We start from the raw sequence: 15,263 nt of genomic DNA on the forward strand, positions 1-15,263 counted from the left end.
TAGGGGCTTTTTTACTTAGGTGTGTGAATGTATTTGTAATCCCAAAAAAACGCAAGTTCCAAGAAAGGTTCTCAGAAGATGATGAGAGGGAGACGATCTGCCACCACCCTGACCTGGGTGCCGTCCGAGTTGCGCTAAAGTGCGAGGGCCCGTCCAGTCCTGCTTCTAGGCCTAGTTCATCTTGTTTTTTCTGAACCGGAAGTTCCAGGCAGATATTGTCCGAGATGGCGTCGCCCATATTTCGCTCAGGAAACTTGTCTATATAACTGAAGTCATCATACAATGCAAATATGGTTGCTTAAAAGTTGGTAGGGACAATTTGAGCACCTGTTGGTAGTATTTTGTCCCTTCCGTCTCCATGCAAACCTATGCCCTCGATTAGAATGATAATGTTCCAAAAGCAAATGACAACAAACGCACACATTAGCTTGATTTTTTTTTCTTTATTCATCCATTTTTTTCTTGTTTTTCCTTTTTTCCTTTTCGCATTACGAAACAAATGTTTGCAGATGTCCTATGAATAAACAACAGCACCCTTTGCTCCCTTTCAAAAGAGAGGCCTTCATCACCTTTGTTTTGTCCACCAAAGAACCTCCTTTTCTTCCTCTCCAGATCCCCCCTCTTTCTCAAGGTGACTTCTTTGACTTGACATTCTTTTAAGTGCATTTAGCGGAAGCCTTTTTTCTCTCTCTCAGTATCATTGATGATATCATGGTCAATGGCAAACAAATATTTACATTGCAGCTGTGACTCACATGAACTGTCCTTTTTTATGGTAGTTTTCCCTGTCACTTGAGAACTGGAGAGGGAGACAAGCATTCGTAAAACGGCTAACCACATGAACATCATTATCGTCATCAACAGGATTAACAAGACTCTTTTGTCGTTACCTGTGTTTTCCCGCCGGTAAGACAAAAAGGTTAATAGATAAAATGGTTTAAAATAAAGTTTAGTGATTGTGCTTTTAAAACCAATGTAAAACAAGAATAAAAGAAAGCAAAAAACATTGACGACAACACGTAACATAACAGTGCATTACAAAAAAAACAAAAACAAACAAACAAACAAAAAAATCCCAAAGTGGCACTCTTGGGGTTGCTAAATAATATTGCAATTTACAAACATGGATGGAAATGATAAAAATATTTATATTTACTGGCATAATAAAATTAGGTTTTGTATTCTTTTTTTTTAAATACCCCAAAACAAACAGGTTACGCAAATTGAGGTACCACAATGGGACGACATGTATTACATACTGTACGCATATTTACACACATAAAATCCAGCCCTCTCTGCTTGCATCTTACAGTAACGCATGTGTGCCGACTCGACGAAAAAAAGCTCTTGAGCCTTTTTCTTTTTCAAGACTTCACTCCATATTGCATTGGAAATAAACATAAATACCCTAGCGGCGCACTTCAGCGCACCCTTCTTGCGTGTCCTTATCTCTTCATCGGTTTAAAAGTGATCAGTTAGAAGACAAAAGAAGACAGTGGTGAGGTTTCCAGATGTAAAGAAATGCTGGCGATGTACAATATGAGCGGCAGTTGACATGGCGGCGAAATACTGAGATATTTTTAAGAGGAAACAAGGGTACTCAGCAAAAAAGCAAAACAAACAAACGTAATCATTCTTATCATCTTCAGCTTTCCACCATCTGAAAAAGAGGAGGAATATGAAATTAGCATCACGCTTTTATATTTGTCTAAAATTTCATACCTCAAGCTCTTCATTTCCTGCCTGCAAAGTCCCTGTGGTGCTGAGGCTCATGTCAGCCAGGTTCCTTTGGCCAGCTTCGCCTCTCCGCCGGCCGCCTGAGCCCCTAGACGACATGGAGCTGGAGGAGCTCGGGTCTCGCGGGCTGTTGACCACAGGAAACTGCGGTCGGCTGTACGGCAGAATGTCCTCTGTACCTACCGAGCCCAAACAGTACTGATTAGATGGAACAGGTTTATCACACTTGAGAGAGCCATCCTATGAGACTCTTTGGAATTTGGAAAAAAAACAATACCACTTTTGAATTGAAAGACTTGTCATGTTTTTTCAGGTTTGGTTTCTTGTCAGTACAATCATTATAGACATGGTTACAACTCGCTTCTAGGGCCAAACAAAATAGAAATCATTTTACAGAGTCACAATCCGTCAAAATCCAGGTAGTCCCAGGTTACGAACCACTTCCGTTCTTATACTGGCTACGTAACATGAATTTCCACAAAAATTGGAATTAACCCTTCAAGTACCCCTAAATCCCAAAATAACTATCTAAAAAGTCCAATATTGTAAGTCCCTGAAAAAGTCTTGTCCCTTATCCATTTTGTAGAAACAATTGCTAATAACCTGACTTTTAATTATTCAATCGGTTTCAGAAATGGCTCATATGAAAGCTAAGACCTTCCCAAATGATGTTGAATGTACAAAAATATATTTTTTTCAAAAAGATTTATCATTTAATGAAAACATAAAGGTCAAATTTTGGCAAGACGAAAGTTCTGTCGCCTACAGAAAGAAAATTGAACAAAAAATGTTCTTCAAATACAAAAATATGTTACATAAGAATTAAGTAGTGGTGCTGTGAGATCCAAACTTTACAAATTGTCAAGAGTGAAAGAAGTAAAAAGCTTCAAAAAGCACAATTGCCTTGTTTGCTGTCTGTAAAGCTGAACAATTTCACATTTAGTGAGGGCAGAACACGTCATACTAATAAAGTACATTAAAAAATAAGATACTGTGAGATACGATAAGGTACTGTTAATGAAAAAATTTAAAAAAAGACTGGTGACAAAATAGCGGATGAGACCCTGGCGTCGTAGTCGGAATCACGTACAATAAGTCGAGTACGTCGTAACCCGACGACTACCTGTCCGTTAAACGTTAACCCAAAATGGCTTAGCAACCTAGCCAATCATCATCGCGTTTGCAACCGCGTCACCACCCCTTTCCTTCCTCACCCCTCCCACTCAGCTCTCTCCCAGGAAGCTGTGACGAAATCAGACAACTCACATTTCATTCAAACAAATTGTAGTAACGCGCCCCTTCGCATCCTCAGTAACGGTAAAGGCGTTGCAAAGATGGGAAAAGTAATTAATTACATTACTCACTACTGAAAAAAATAACGCCGTTAGAAATGCGGTTATCCTCTAGCGCCGTTATTAAAAACACTGGTGATGAGTTCCATATAAGGGTTCTATAGAAGTGTTGTACCTCCTTGTTGGCGCCCCCTCTGGCCGCCTTTGCTCCCATGTACTTTTTGTCTCTCCTGGGCCTCCCTGCGTTCCGATGAGCTGGTTCTAGGGTCCGAGCCATCTTTGGGTCGATATCCCCCCGCTCCAGCTGCCCCTCTCTTGTCTCTACCATCTCCCGATTTGGGCGAGACCACTCCTCGGCCCTCCAGGCTCACTTTGGAGGGATGCGTGGGGGACTTTAGCACCGCCGGGGGAGGGATGGGTGGCGGTGGAAGATCTGTGGTTGGGACACAGAAAATAAGACCACATTGTTTACGCTTGATACGCTCATTCCAGTCCTAGCTACAGTGGGGCAAATAAGTATTTAGTCAACCACTAATTGTGCAAGTTCTTCCACTTGAAAATATTGGAGAGGCCTGTAATTGTCACCATGGGTAAACCTCAATCATGAGAGACATATGTGGAAAAAAAACAACTGAAAATCACAGATCAGATTTTCTACGGGGTTGAGATCTGGAGACTGGCTTGGCCACTCCAGGACCTTGAAATGCTTCCTACGAAGCCACTCCTTTGTTGCCCTGGCTGTGTGTTTGGGATCATTGTCATGCTTAAAGACCCAGCCACGTCTCATCCTCAACGCCCTTGCTGATGGAAGGAGATTTTCATTCAAAATCTCTTGAAACATGGCCCCATTCATTCTTTCCTTTACACAGATCAGTCGTCCTGGTCCTTTTGCACGAAAACAGCCCCAAAGTATGATGTTTCCACCCCCATGCTTCACATTGGGTCTGGTGCAATTCAGTATTCTTTTTCCTCCAAACACGTGAACCTGTGTTTCTACCAAAAAGTTCTATTTTGGTTTCATCTGACCATAACATATTGTTCCAGTCCTCTTCTGGATCATCCAAATGCTCTCTAGCGAACCGCAGACGGGCCTGGACGTGTACTGGCTTCAGCAGGGGGACACGTCTGGCAGTGCAGGATTTGAGTCCCTGGCGGCGCATTGTGTTACTGATAGTAGCCCTTGTTACTGTGGTCTCAGCTCTCTGTAGGTCATTCACTAGGTCCCCCTGTGTAGTTCTGGGATTTTTGCTCACCGTTCTTGTTATCATTTTGAAGCCACGGGGTGAGATCTTGCATGGAGCCCCAGATCAAGGGAGATTATCAGTGGTCTTGCATGTCTTCCATTTTCTAATAATTCCTCCCACAGTTGATTTCTTTACACCAAGCGTTTTACCTATTGCATATTCAGTCTTCCCAGCCTGGTGCAGGTTTACAATTTTGTCTCTGGTGTCCTTCGACAGCTCTTTGGTCTTGGCCATAGTGGAGTTTGGGGTGTGACTGACTGAGGTTGTTGATAGGTGCCTTTTATACCGATGTTTACAATTAATTCAGCCCGAAAAGGGCTGACGGGAGAAGCCGAAGCTTATTGAAACCCGTCCCCAGTATACCATATAGGACGCAGAAAATATCGAATATCAATTTTTGACATTCAGATTTCGTAGTGATTACAAGTTTTATTTATTTATTTTTTATTTATTTTTTTAATAGTAACCATCCCCTCTGATTGTTCATTTTCCCAATAGTCCATTGTCGATCGTGGCAATGTGCTCGTTATGTTGATTAGATCCAGTAGATTACTTCATAATTCAGTAGTTAGTTTACGAACATTCATCTTAAGGTTGCGCAGCTTCGTAGTAGGTTGCATCGCCATTCCGGTTGTGGACTCATGGCCTAGGGGACTGGCATCGCTAGGTCCTTCATAAGGACCGTCCCAGCGATCACTGTCACAGTTTGGAGTATGACTGAGGACAGGTGTCTTTTATACCGATAATGAGTTAAAACAGGTGCCATTAATACAGGTAACGAGTGGAGCCTCGTTAGAAGAAGTTAGACCTCTTTGACAGCCAGAAATCTTGCTTGTTTGTCGGTGACCAAAAACTTTTTTCCACTCTAATTTTTAAATAAATTCTTTAAAAATCAAACAATGTGATTTTCAGTTTTTTTTCCACATTCTGTCTCTCATGGTTGAGGTTTACCCATGTTGGCAATTACAGGCCTCTTTAATCTTTTCAAGTAGGAGAAATTGCACAACTGGTGGTTGACTAAATACTTATTTGCCCCACTGTATTTTTCAATGCCCGATCGAAATACATTGAAATATTTAAGGTAATTAAAAAGTAAAGATTTAGGCCAGAATATGCAAGAAAGGTAAAATACTGTTGAGAGCGGCAGACAAAAGAATTCAAGCAATATGAAGCAAGAGGGGTGATGGAGTGGTGTTGGTTGGCAAACAAGAGCAAAATGAGGAGGTCAAAGAGTCGACTATATGGAGGGTGGCAGCCGAGGCGAAGGGTTGTTTTAATCAATTTAATATATCTTTATGGGAGACTAGTCTCAGTCGTCAACAAATAAGATTGAATGAGTGGGAAGCTACAGGAATATGTATTGGATTCTATAATGTGAAAGCATTTCTAATAAGAAGTATTACAGCTGATAGAATTTTCTTTGTCTCTCTCTTAAATGTTTTCAATCAAGTTAATGTGTCTTTATGGGAATATTCTCAGTCTGGAGCAAAAAAAAATAAAACGGGAATTCGTTGGACACGTTCCGTATATATACACAAGTATATAAATTCAAGCAAAGGATCTTTTTTCTTTATTGACTTGAAAATAAGGTCAAATTTCTAAGCAAACAGAGTAGCCTACATTGATTGAAAGGTGTTTAAATGAAGGATTTTATTGGATCATATAACATGAAAGCTCGAGCTTGGTCTTGCCCCAATTGATTCGCTAAACATGATGATGGTAGCGAATGTCATCGGAGTGCATTCAAAGGTTACGCTTTGATTAATTCTGGAAAAATTTATTATGATCTAAATGGTAAATGATAAATTGAGTAGACTACCCCTCTAAAGTACAATATCTGCTCAAAAGCAATGCCTTGCTAGATGATAGATGCTGTACCACGCCTTAATTCATAACTGACTGAAAGCAACTTCATCATGGATAACTAATGTTAAGCTAGGGTGACGAAAAGTCCTCTTTTGCCTGTACATGTCCACTTTTTACATGCTGTCCGTGGCGTCCGGCGAGGTTTTTTTAATTATGAAAATGTCTGGTTTTCATTATTTTTCAAGAGACCAATTAGCGTGTGTTGAGATTGACTGACGCTTTGCACAGAATTCGACGGTACTGTGCTGCCTGTGACGTGTTCCCAGAGCGCCTGCCCAGTTGTTAAGACTTTTATTAAAAACAATAGGTATATAATCAAATTGTCATGTACCCAAAAGAGTAATTGAGTCGACAATATATTTATTCTACTTCGGATACCAATTTGCGCGTGCGTGCGCAGTCAAAGACTGGCTTTATCATGCCGTCATTCCCAAACAAACCTTTGTCACGCCAGGAGCTCACATGCTATCGGTATGTACACTTGCTAAATTTTCCTTTCGACAACTGTTGACTTCTGTTAGAGCTTTGTACTGGTGTGATCTCTAAAACCCGTTTGGTGTTGCATCATTGCGCTGCCTATGTTTGTAAACTTTTAAAGTAATGTTTGATTTTTGCCTTGGCTATAGGTGCTCGTTAATAGGTAGTTTGTCAGTGAGCTAAGCCCTGCTAGGCTTTATGGGAAATGTAGTTTTGAACTACTTCTGCGTTTGGAAACTTGCTGGTTGAATTGTTTGTGCGTTTATTTCGGTTATTGTTTGCGTGCAATCTAGAAAATTGAATCAGGATAATAATTGAGTACGAATAACAATTTATCAATGACAATTGTATTGATAGTGATTTCTAAAAATGTTCATTTATCACAAAGCCTACTGCGTGTGTGTATTGACTGGACTACACTTCCATGGGTCTGCATTACATTTTATATATATATATATATATATATTAGGGCTGTCAAACGATTAAAATTTTTTATCGAGTTAATTACAGCTTAAAAATTAATTAATCGTAATTAATCGCAATTAATCGCAATTCAAACCATCTATAAAATATGCCATATTTTTCTGTAAATTATTGTTGGAATGGAAAGATAAGACAAGATGGATATATACATTCAACATACGGTACATAAGGACTGTATTTGTTTATTATAACAATAAATCAACAAGATGGCATTAACATTATTAACATTCTGTTAAAGTGATCAATGGATAAAATGTTATATTAAAACGCCTCTTAATGTTTTCGTTTTAATAAAATTTGTAAAATTTTCAATCAAAAAATAAACTAGTAGCCCTATTCTGTCCTCAATGTGTGTGAGTACACAAATTGACAGATAGCGAACAAAAGTTCCAAAAAGAAATCAGACGGTGTGGCAAAGTTGCATGGACTTTACTGAAGTCATCTCTTTTTGACAGGAGCACGTTTCTTGTATTTTTGTAAAACTGAAAATAACAAGGCAATGTGTCAATAACTTGCATAAATCACAAAATAACATAAAATGTACACACACGTGTCCATTTGAGCAGTAGCACTAGCCAATTAGCTCACAAGCATCTAACAATGTAACTGCATTTCACCATATATGTGAACAAATTCAAATACACATCATCAATAACTATCTAATGCTCATGAATATAAACAAAGGAGGAATATGACTCACAAGCGATGCATGTATTAGACACAAACAGTGTGATGGGGCTATGAGAACTGCCACTGAATACTGGATGCGGACGTTAGCTGGTCTGAATAGCACTGTCTATTAGTGTGAGTTCACGTCGACATATAATCACGTCAGAAAAGCGCGCCGAAACCCAAATAATCCGCTGCACTGAATCGCCAGCAGAGGGCGACATTACGCCACATAACATATGCAAGTCACACCCAAGCGCCAGCAGAGGGCGGAAAAACTCCATAAAACACAATTAACAAGTTGGCCTTTCACTGTACTGACATTTAAATCTGTCTGAGCGGGCATAGTGCGTTAATTGCGTCAAATATTTTAACGGGATTAATTAAAAATAATTAATTAACGCCCGTTAACGCGATAATTTTGACAGCCCTAATATATATATATATATATGTATATATACATATATATACATATATATATATACATATATATATATATATATATGTATATATATATGTATATATATGTATATATACATATATATATATATATATATATATATATATATATTTTAGCTATTAGTTTTTAAACAACTTCTGTGCAATGATGAAGTTGCTATCTGATTATATCGAGGTCGATTTCTGTCTTTAGTTTTCATTAAAAAAAAAAAAAAAAAAATCAAAGGAAAATATTATTAATAAAACTGAATGTTCCTATCCAGACGGAGGAGGCACACTTTTAAATATATTAAAGTGATAAGGCATCTTTGAGTGAACTTGAGGCCGAGCTTTTTTGGAAATCAAAATGTGGACCCTATGTTAAGCTAACCCAGTGGATATCGTTCGCAAACCCCTTTTGTTTTTTTGCAGTGTGGAGTCAGATGCTAAGAACAACGTAACAACAGAACATACTATTGAGATGAGCTTTATCGATATAATTATGAGTTAAAGCTGACAACTAAATGATAACAGTGAAAACAAAACTGTTTTTTTTTTTTTTTCAACAAACCAAGAGATGAATTTTTGAAGGAAAAAAAAAATTTAGTCATATAAGTCTATATGATCAACAACAACAAAAAATCTTGGTAACACTTTACAATAAGGGTCCCTTAATTAACATTAGTTAATGCATTTTTAGACAATAACTCATGTTTAAGTAACATGACAATAATTAATGTAATCCCTTATCTAACATTTATTAATATGTTAATTAACATGAGTTAATGCATTTTAAGACAATAACTAATGTTTAACTGGCATTACAATAATTAATATAATTGCTTATCTAACATTTATTAATATATTAATTAACATGAGTTCATGCACTAGTTAATGCATAACCAGACAGTAACTAATAGTTTGGTAAAAAAAAAAAAAAAAAAAATATATATATATATATATATGTATATATTAGGGCTGTCAAAATTATCGCGTTAACGCGTGGTAATTAATTTTTAAAATCACGTTAAAATATTTGACGCAATTAACGCACATGTCCCGCTCAGAAAGTATTCTGCCTTTTGGTAAGTTTTAAAGCAAGGCTTTTTGTGCTGTCTAACAGCGAACTCTTGTGGTCGCTTTGCGACATGGTTTATTGTTTTCTTGCCAGTTCCATATGGCTGCACGATGTCTCGGGCTGACGCCTACGTTGTAATGTTGTGCTTATATGATCCTTGGACAAGATTTGTCCGTAAGTATGGTCGTTGTAAAGAATGTACATATTATGTTAGTAAGCGAAATGTTATATTTTTTGTATGAGACGCTTTTTGTTTATGTTTAGTGAACCTGTATAGCATGCTAAGCTAACGTTGTTGCTAATGCAATGCTTGTGTACTTTTTTTGTGTAGTTTTACGACGGTCTAAAGAGGACAATGGTTTGAGGCCATTTTATTAATAAATCAGATGAAAAAGGAAGAAGTCTGATTATTAAGGCGTCGTTCACTAGCTGTCTAGCTTTGGAAAAAGTAGACGCTTCGGAGTGAGGACAACATAGACAGATTTAAATGACAGTAGAGTGAAATGCCCACTACAGTCCTTATGTACCGTATGTTGAATGTTTATATCCATCTTGTGTCTTATCTTTCCATTCCAACAATTTATTTTACAGAATATATATATAATTTACAGAAAAATATGTCATATTTTATAGATGGTTTGAATTGCGATTAATTGCGATTAATTATGATTAATTAATTTTTAAGCTGTAATTAACTCGATTAAAAATTTTAATCGTTTGACAGCCCTAATATGTATATATATATATATATATATATATATAAAATTTCTTAGTTAAGGGATATGTGTGCTACACTTTACAATAAGGGTCCAGAAAACATTCAATAATGGTTAATTAAGGTTAAGTAATACTCATGAGGTACGTTCATGTCAAATAATACCATACTTAAGGTTAGGTTATAATATATAATATATATGATACGTTACTTAACATTAATTCACATATACATTAGTGCATTAATAAATAGTTATTAACGTATACTGGTACTAGTAAGTGATTATGTTATTTCAAAATGAGAAATATTGCTCTGTGAGTCCTTGGGTGCTGCTAACCTAACCTTAAGTATGGTATTATTTAACGTGAACGTACCTCATAAGTATTACTTAACCTTGATTAACCATTACTGAATGCTTTTTTGGACCCTTAATGTAAAGTGTAGCACATATGTCCCTTAACTAAGAAATTATAAATGCTAAGTTAACAAACCCTAACCCTATGTAGGCCCATATATATTTTTAATTTTACCAAACCATTAGTTACTGTCTGGTTATGCAGTAACTAATGCATTAACTCATGTTAATTAATATATTAATAAATGTTAGATAAGCAATTATATTAATTATTGTAATGTTACTTAAACATTAGTTATTATCTAAAAATGCATTAACTACCGGTAATGTTAATTAAGGGACCCTTATTGTAAAGTGTTACCAAATTCTTATTAGATAATTTTTCCTTTAGTACTTGCAGACCATAAACGGTATGGTCTTCGCTAGAGTGGCTGCAGTGGTAGACAGGATGGGGGACGTGGAGGACTGGAGGGGGGAGTATTCAATAACCTCCAAATGAAAAACAATCCATTCAGATCAAATGTAATCAGCAGGAGTACTGACAGACTGACTGTGACGGACAGATCTGTCCGCTCAAACAAAGACAGAGGAAGAGGATGAGGCTGAGGAAGGAATATAAGGAGCATGGCAGGAGGAAGAGGAAGCGGAAGCCGAGGGTGGGTGGGGGTTGAATATATAGCTGCTCCGCTGGTTCCCACTGAGCTGGATATTAAATCTCACTGTCAAGTGCTTCCAACACTCAAGGGCAGCTGACACTAAAAAGGAGAGCCAGCAGCACACATCCACCTAAGGCGTGTACAAATACATTTACACACCATACCGCATAAACATGTAGCACATTTGGTTAGTTAAATATTTTTTCACAGTGAATTATTATTTTTCCTGTACTATAAGGGCACTTTCACGTTAGACCAAGAGGACCAGCGTCTAGTTGGAGAAATACCTCAGAACAATAATTGCAAATGACTTGTTGAAAAGGTTCAGTATTAAAACCCTACCAACCGAACTTTCCGGGTAGCATCACGTAGACGAAAGGCGCACTCATTGATTGGACAAATTCAGAAGAGGAAATACCTCCTTCGGAGCGAAGGGGAGGGAGCGTGGCGTGACGCTGCACAAGTGCACCGAGACCCATGATTTTTGAGGGGACAAGAGTTCCTTTGTTTGGTCCGAACTAGACTTCAGATGCGCATTCATATTTACAAAATGAAACAGACAGCATATATGAGAAAACAGAACTCTGGTCCGTTTAAAAAGGACCAAAAAGTGCTCATGTGAAAGCGCTCTAAGGTTATATTCTGCCAAACTGCCACAATATTTCATGCAGTCATTCCTTTATAAATGAAAGTTCTCACAAATTCATTGCATGCATGTGACTAGCAAAGCCCCCCCCCAGCCTCATCAGCAACAAATTTCTGCCCAGCAACACAAAACAAACACATACAGTACAGTATTTTAGTTTAAACACATACTTTAGTTTACTTAGATTTTATGATTTGATTAAAAAAAAATGGTTTTTAATTATCAACTTTATTAATTGGCACAATAGATTAAACATTATGGTGTCAGCCAAAACTGGCCAAACAAGCTGCCCAGGGACTCAAAGCTTGTGGAGTTATGTCAACAAACGGCAACAGGTGGTTAGGAAAGCCATAATTTTTACTCAAGTATAAGAGTGGTCTTACTTCTAAATAATATTACTAAAATAAAAGTAAAAGTAGTCATCGAAAAATTTCCTGAAGTACAAGTAAAAAAGTATTCGATGAAAAGAATACTCAAGTAATGAGTAACATTTTGAGTAACTATTTATGATGTCTGATTAAAAACATAATGGTATTTTTTTTTCAGCACAACTTCTTCTATATGAACTCTTATTATTATACTGTACTATAACCTATTACTAAAGTTGGGCATCGAGCATCGACTGGACCCGGTTTTTACACTCTAATGGTCCTGGAACCGTTTGAATTTTAAAATTTTGATTCCATGTTTCAATGCCCTGACCGCCGAATGGAAAAAAATTGCTGCCGAAAACCACGAAAAAGAAGCCACAAGAAGCGCGTGTTTGTGCATTGCAACTTGCATGTGCGGCGGTGCCCAAAAGTTTGGCTCAACTTTACAAAAAAAAAAAGACCAGCCAGCTCAGTGCAAGATTTGCAACACAACTATACCACGCAAAGGTAGCTGTATGACCAGTATGATTAAACACCTCCGGCTTCATGGAATACAAGTGCTGAGTAGCATAGCTGAGTGCCGCCCCGGTCCTCTAACCAGTCAGAAAGGTAAGTAAAACAATAAATTACATCTGTCTTCTGCTGTTCCAGCGATCCGACCCCGGATTAAGCAGTAGATGATGAATGGATGAATGGAAAACAGTCCGAGAATAAGTCGTATTATTACATCGGGCTATGGTCAATATCATGTATATTGAACTAGATGCGAGATGACTGAGTTGGCAGCGTTAGCACATGTATAGAGGACTAGATGCGAAATGACAAGACTTCCTGGCGTTAGCAAACAGCCGCCATCTTAAAGCAGTCGACGCCGCCGTTAAAATTAACAGTATTAAAAGATATTCAAATTATAATCAATAGAAGAATTTATACTAATGCTTTGTTGTAGCTCCCAGCTAAGGTACATCTATGGCAACGGAATATGTGTAAATGTTTTCTCTGTGAGCTTTTGAAAAGTAAACATCTTTGTGAAAGTGCACTCCTATTAAAAGAAACTTCATCACATTCAAGTTCAAAGACCAATATTTATATCCAAGTTAAAAAAATAGCCTTGCGAGAAGTTAATATAATTCATAATTTTTTTATTTTTTTTTTTGCATTTTTTTTTTTTTTAACCCTGCCTCTTAAAAGAATCTGAATCGAGAATCGTTCGGAACCAGATTCGAAACATGTAATCGGAATCGTTCAATTTCAAACGATGCCCAATCCTAACTATTACGTGACCTTATTAGGCCAAGAAGATGACACAAAAACCATCAAATTCATACCAGAAAAACACTATGAAACATCACCCATTAAAGAGAATGAATGCCCTCTAGTAGAGAAAAAAACCAATGGAGTCATGTGGTTATTGTTGAGGCGTCACATTGGTGAAACTGAGAAGGCCACTGGCATCTCTAGCAAAAATAATGTCGTACGTAGAATGAAAACGAAAAAATGTAGTGACTAGTATAGCCCATAGTAGTGACGCAAGACTAGTGTTTCATCAAAAAGCTACTCAAGTAAAAATAAAGAGGTGGTCAAACTACTCTAAAAAAATACATTTTTCTCAAAAAGTCACTCAAGTTAATGTAAATGTAACTCGTTACTACCCAGCTGTCAACTCCATTCTTCAATTCTTGGAAAATTCAACTTTTTTTGTGTTAACGCAATTTCTAATTGAGGAAAGGCAAACCGAAAAAAAAAAAAAAAAAAAAAAAAAAGCCATGGCTTTTGATTCAAAATCAAGAGAGTTGGTTCATTTTAAGTGAAGGTAGCACTGAACTATTTATCTAATTCAGGGGTAGCCAGCGTTGGTCCTCGAGGGCCCCTATCCAGCTTGTTTTCCATGTCTCCCTCCTCCAACACACCTGACTCAAATAATCAGGATCGTTATCAGGCTCCTGCAGTGCTTACTGATGAGCTGATCATTTGATTCAGGTGTTTTAAAGGAGGGAGACATGGAAAACAAGCTGGATAGGGGCCCTGGAGGACCGGAGTTGGCAACCCTTGATCTAATTGAAGAGACTAATTCTAGTCGGGAATAATGCTCTACCTTCATTGTAGGCTTCACGTCTCTGGTTCCCCACTGGTGTGTGGTGCTTCTGCTTCTTCGGAGGCCTCCTCTGCACCGCCGCCATACTCATGCTGCTGTCTGTGGACACTGGGCTGCTTGGACGATGGCCCACTGGGTGGATTTGGTATTTCCGTGCTGGGAAAGCAAAAAAAAACTATATATATATACAGATGGAGCAGAGGTTATGCCACATTATACACATAGGCCATTTTTGTGTGATAACCTCTTTCCCTCAACCTTAACTCTATTAAAAGATGTATTTTGAGTTCTAAGCTTTTACTACGTTTAAAATAAACCTACCTGATAGTGGTACACTTTCCTGGCCTTGCATGCCCGGATGTCTGGCCACCCGCATGCCCGAGTATTCCGCGGCGGCCACAACAGCTTGCGCAAAGTCGGTGTCCGTAAAGAAGGATCCGTCTGACGAGCTGACGGCACTGGACCTCCCCGAGGAGACATTATCTTCCTCAGAGGCGGAACCCCAACCATTGATCATGGAACCCGTCACCGAGCTCTCCAGGTCGCCCATGCTGGACGCCGGCGTCTGTTCGATGCCCCGTAGCAGCAACCGCCGTTGGTGCATCTGCGGGTGGTGGGGGTGGGTGTGGTGGTAGTGCATCTTTGCAACCTCGGCGTCAGTGTCCTCTTCCTCCTCGTCTTCCTCTGGAATTGCCTCTTCATCGTCCTCCATGCCGTCGGTATCCAGGGGATTATTGATGTAACTATATGTATGTGATGGCGAAAGGGGCATGGGAGGGGGTGGGGGGCTCACAGCATGGCGCCTAGCAAGAGAAAAAGTCAGAGTCTGTCATTATAATCAACATTTTGAGCCCAAAAAGACAAAAAAAAAAAAAAAAAAAAAAAAAGTTTTTGGGTCAAAATTTGTAATATTGCTGTCCTATTGACAACCAAATATGCGCAACAAAACATTTTGAAGCTTGATAATATTCATTCAACTTCTTAGGACAAATATTCAACAGAAATAAATTAGATTTAGAATTAACAGAATAATTACACGTGTATCAAATACTTGTTCTCCCCACTGTGTGTGTGTGTGTATATATATATATATATATATATATATATATATATATATATATATATATATATATATATATAT

General features: G+C 38.0%; 1 protein-coding gene across 2 annotated transcripts in view; it reads right to left on the bottom strand.

The window, feature by feature from the left end:
- Nucleotides 1–436: 436 nt before the first annotated feature.
- LOC130911162 (roundabout homolog 1-like) overlaps nucleotides 437–15,263 on the bottom strand; it is a 554,903-nt gene continuing 540,076 nt past the window's right edge. For both annotated transcript variants that reach the window (XM_057828938.1, XM_057828939.1), the window contains 5 exons: nucleotides 14,444–14,925; nucleotides 14,123–14,278; nucleotides 3,205–3,462; nucleotides 1,723–1,916; nucleotides 437–1,660 (listed from right to left, as the gene is read on the bottom strand). In XM_057828938.1, coding sequence (XP_057684921.1) covers nucleotides 1,646–1,660; nucleotides 1,723–1,916; nucleotides 3,205–3,462; nucleotides 14,123–14,278; nucleotides 14,444–14,925 — 1,105 coding nt within the window. In that variant the 3' untranslated portion in view covers nucleotides 437–1,645. The remainder of the gene's footprint in view (nucleotides 1,661–1,722; nucleotides 1,917–3,204; nucleotides 3,463–14,122; nucleotides 14,279–14,443; nucleotides 14,926–15,263) is intronic.

This window comes from Corythoichthys intestinalis, unplaced genomic scaffold (genome assembly GCF_030265065.1).
Source record: "Corythoichthys intestinalis isolate RoL2023-P3 unplaced genomic scaffold, ASM3026506v1 HiC_scaffold_23, whole genome shotgun sequence".
NCBI lineage: Eukaryota > Metazoa > Chordata > Actinopteri > Syngnathiformes > Syngnathidae > Corythoichthys > Corythoichthys intestinalis.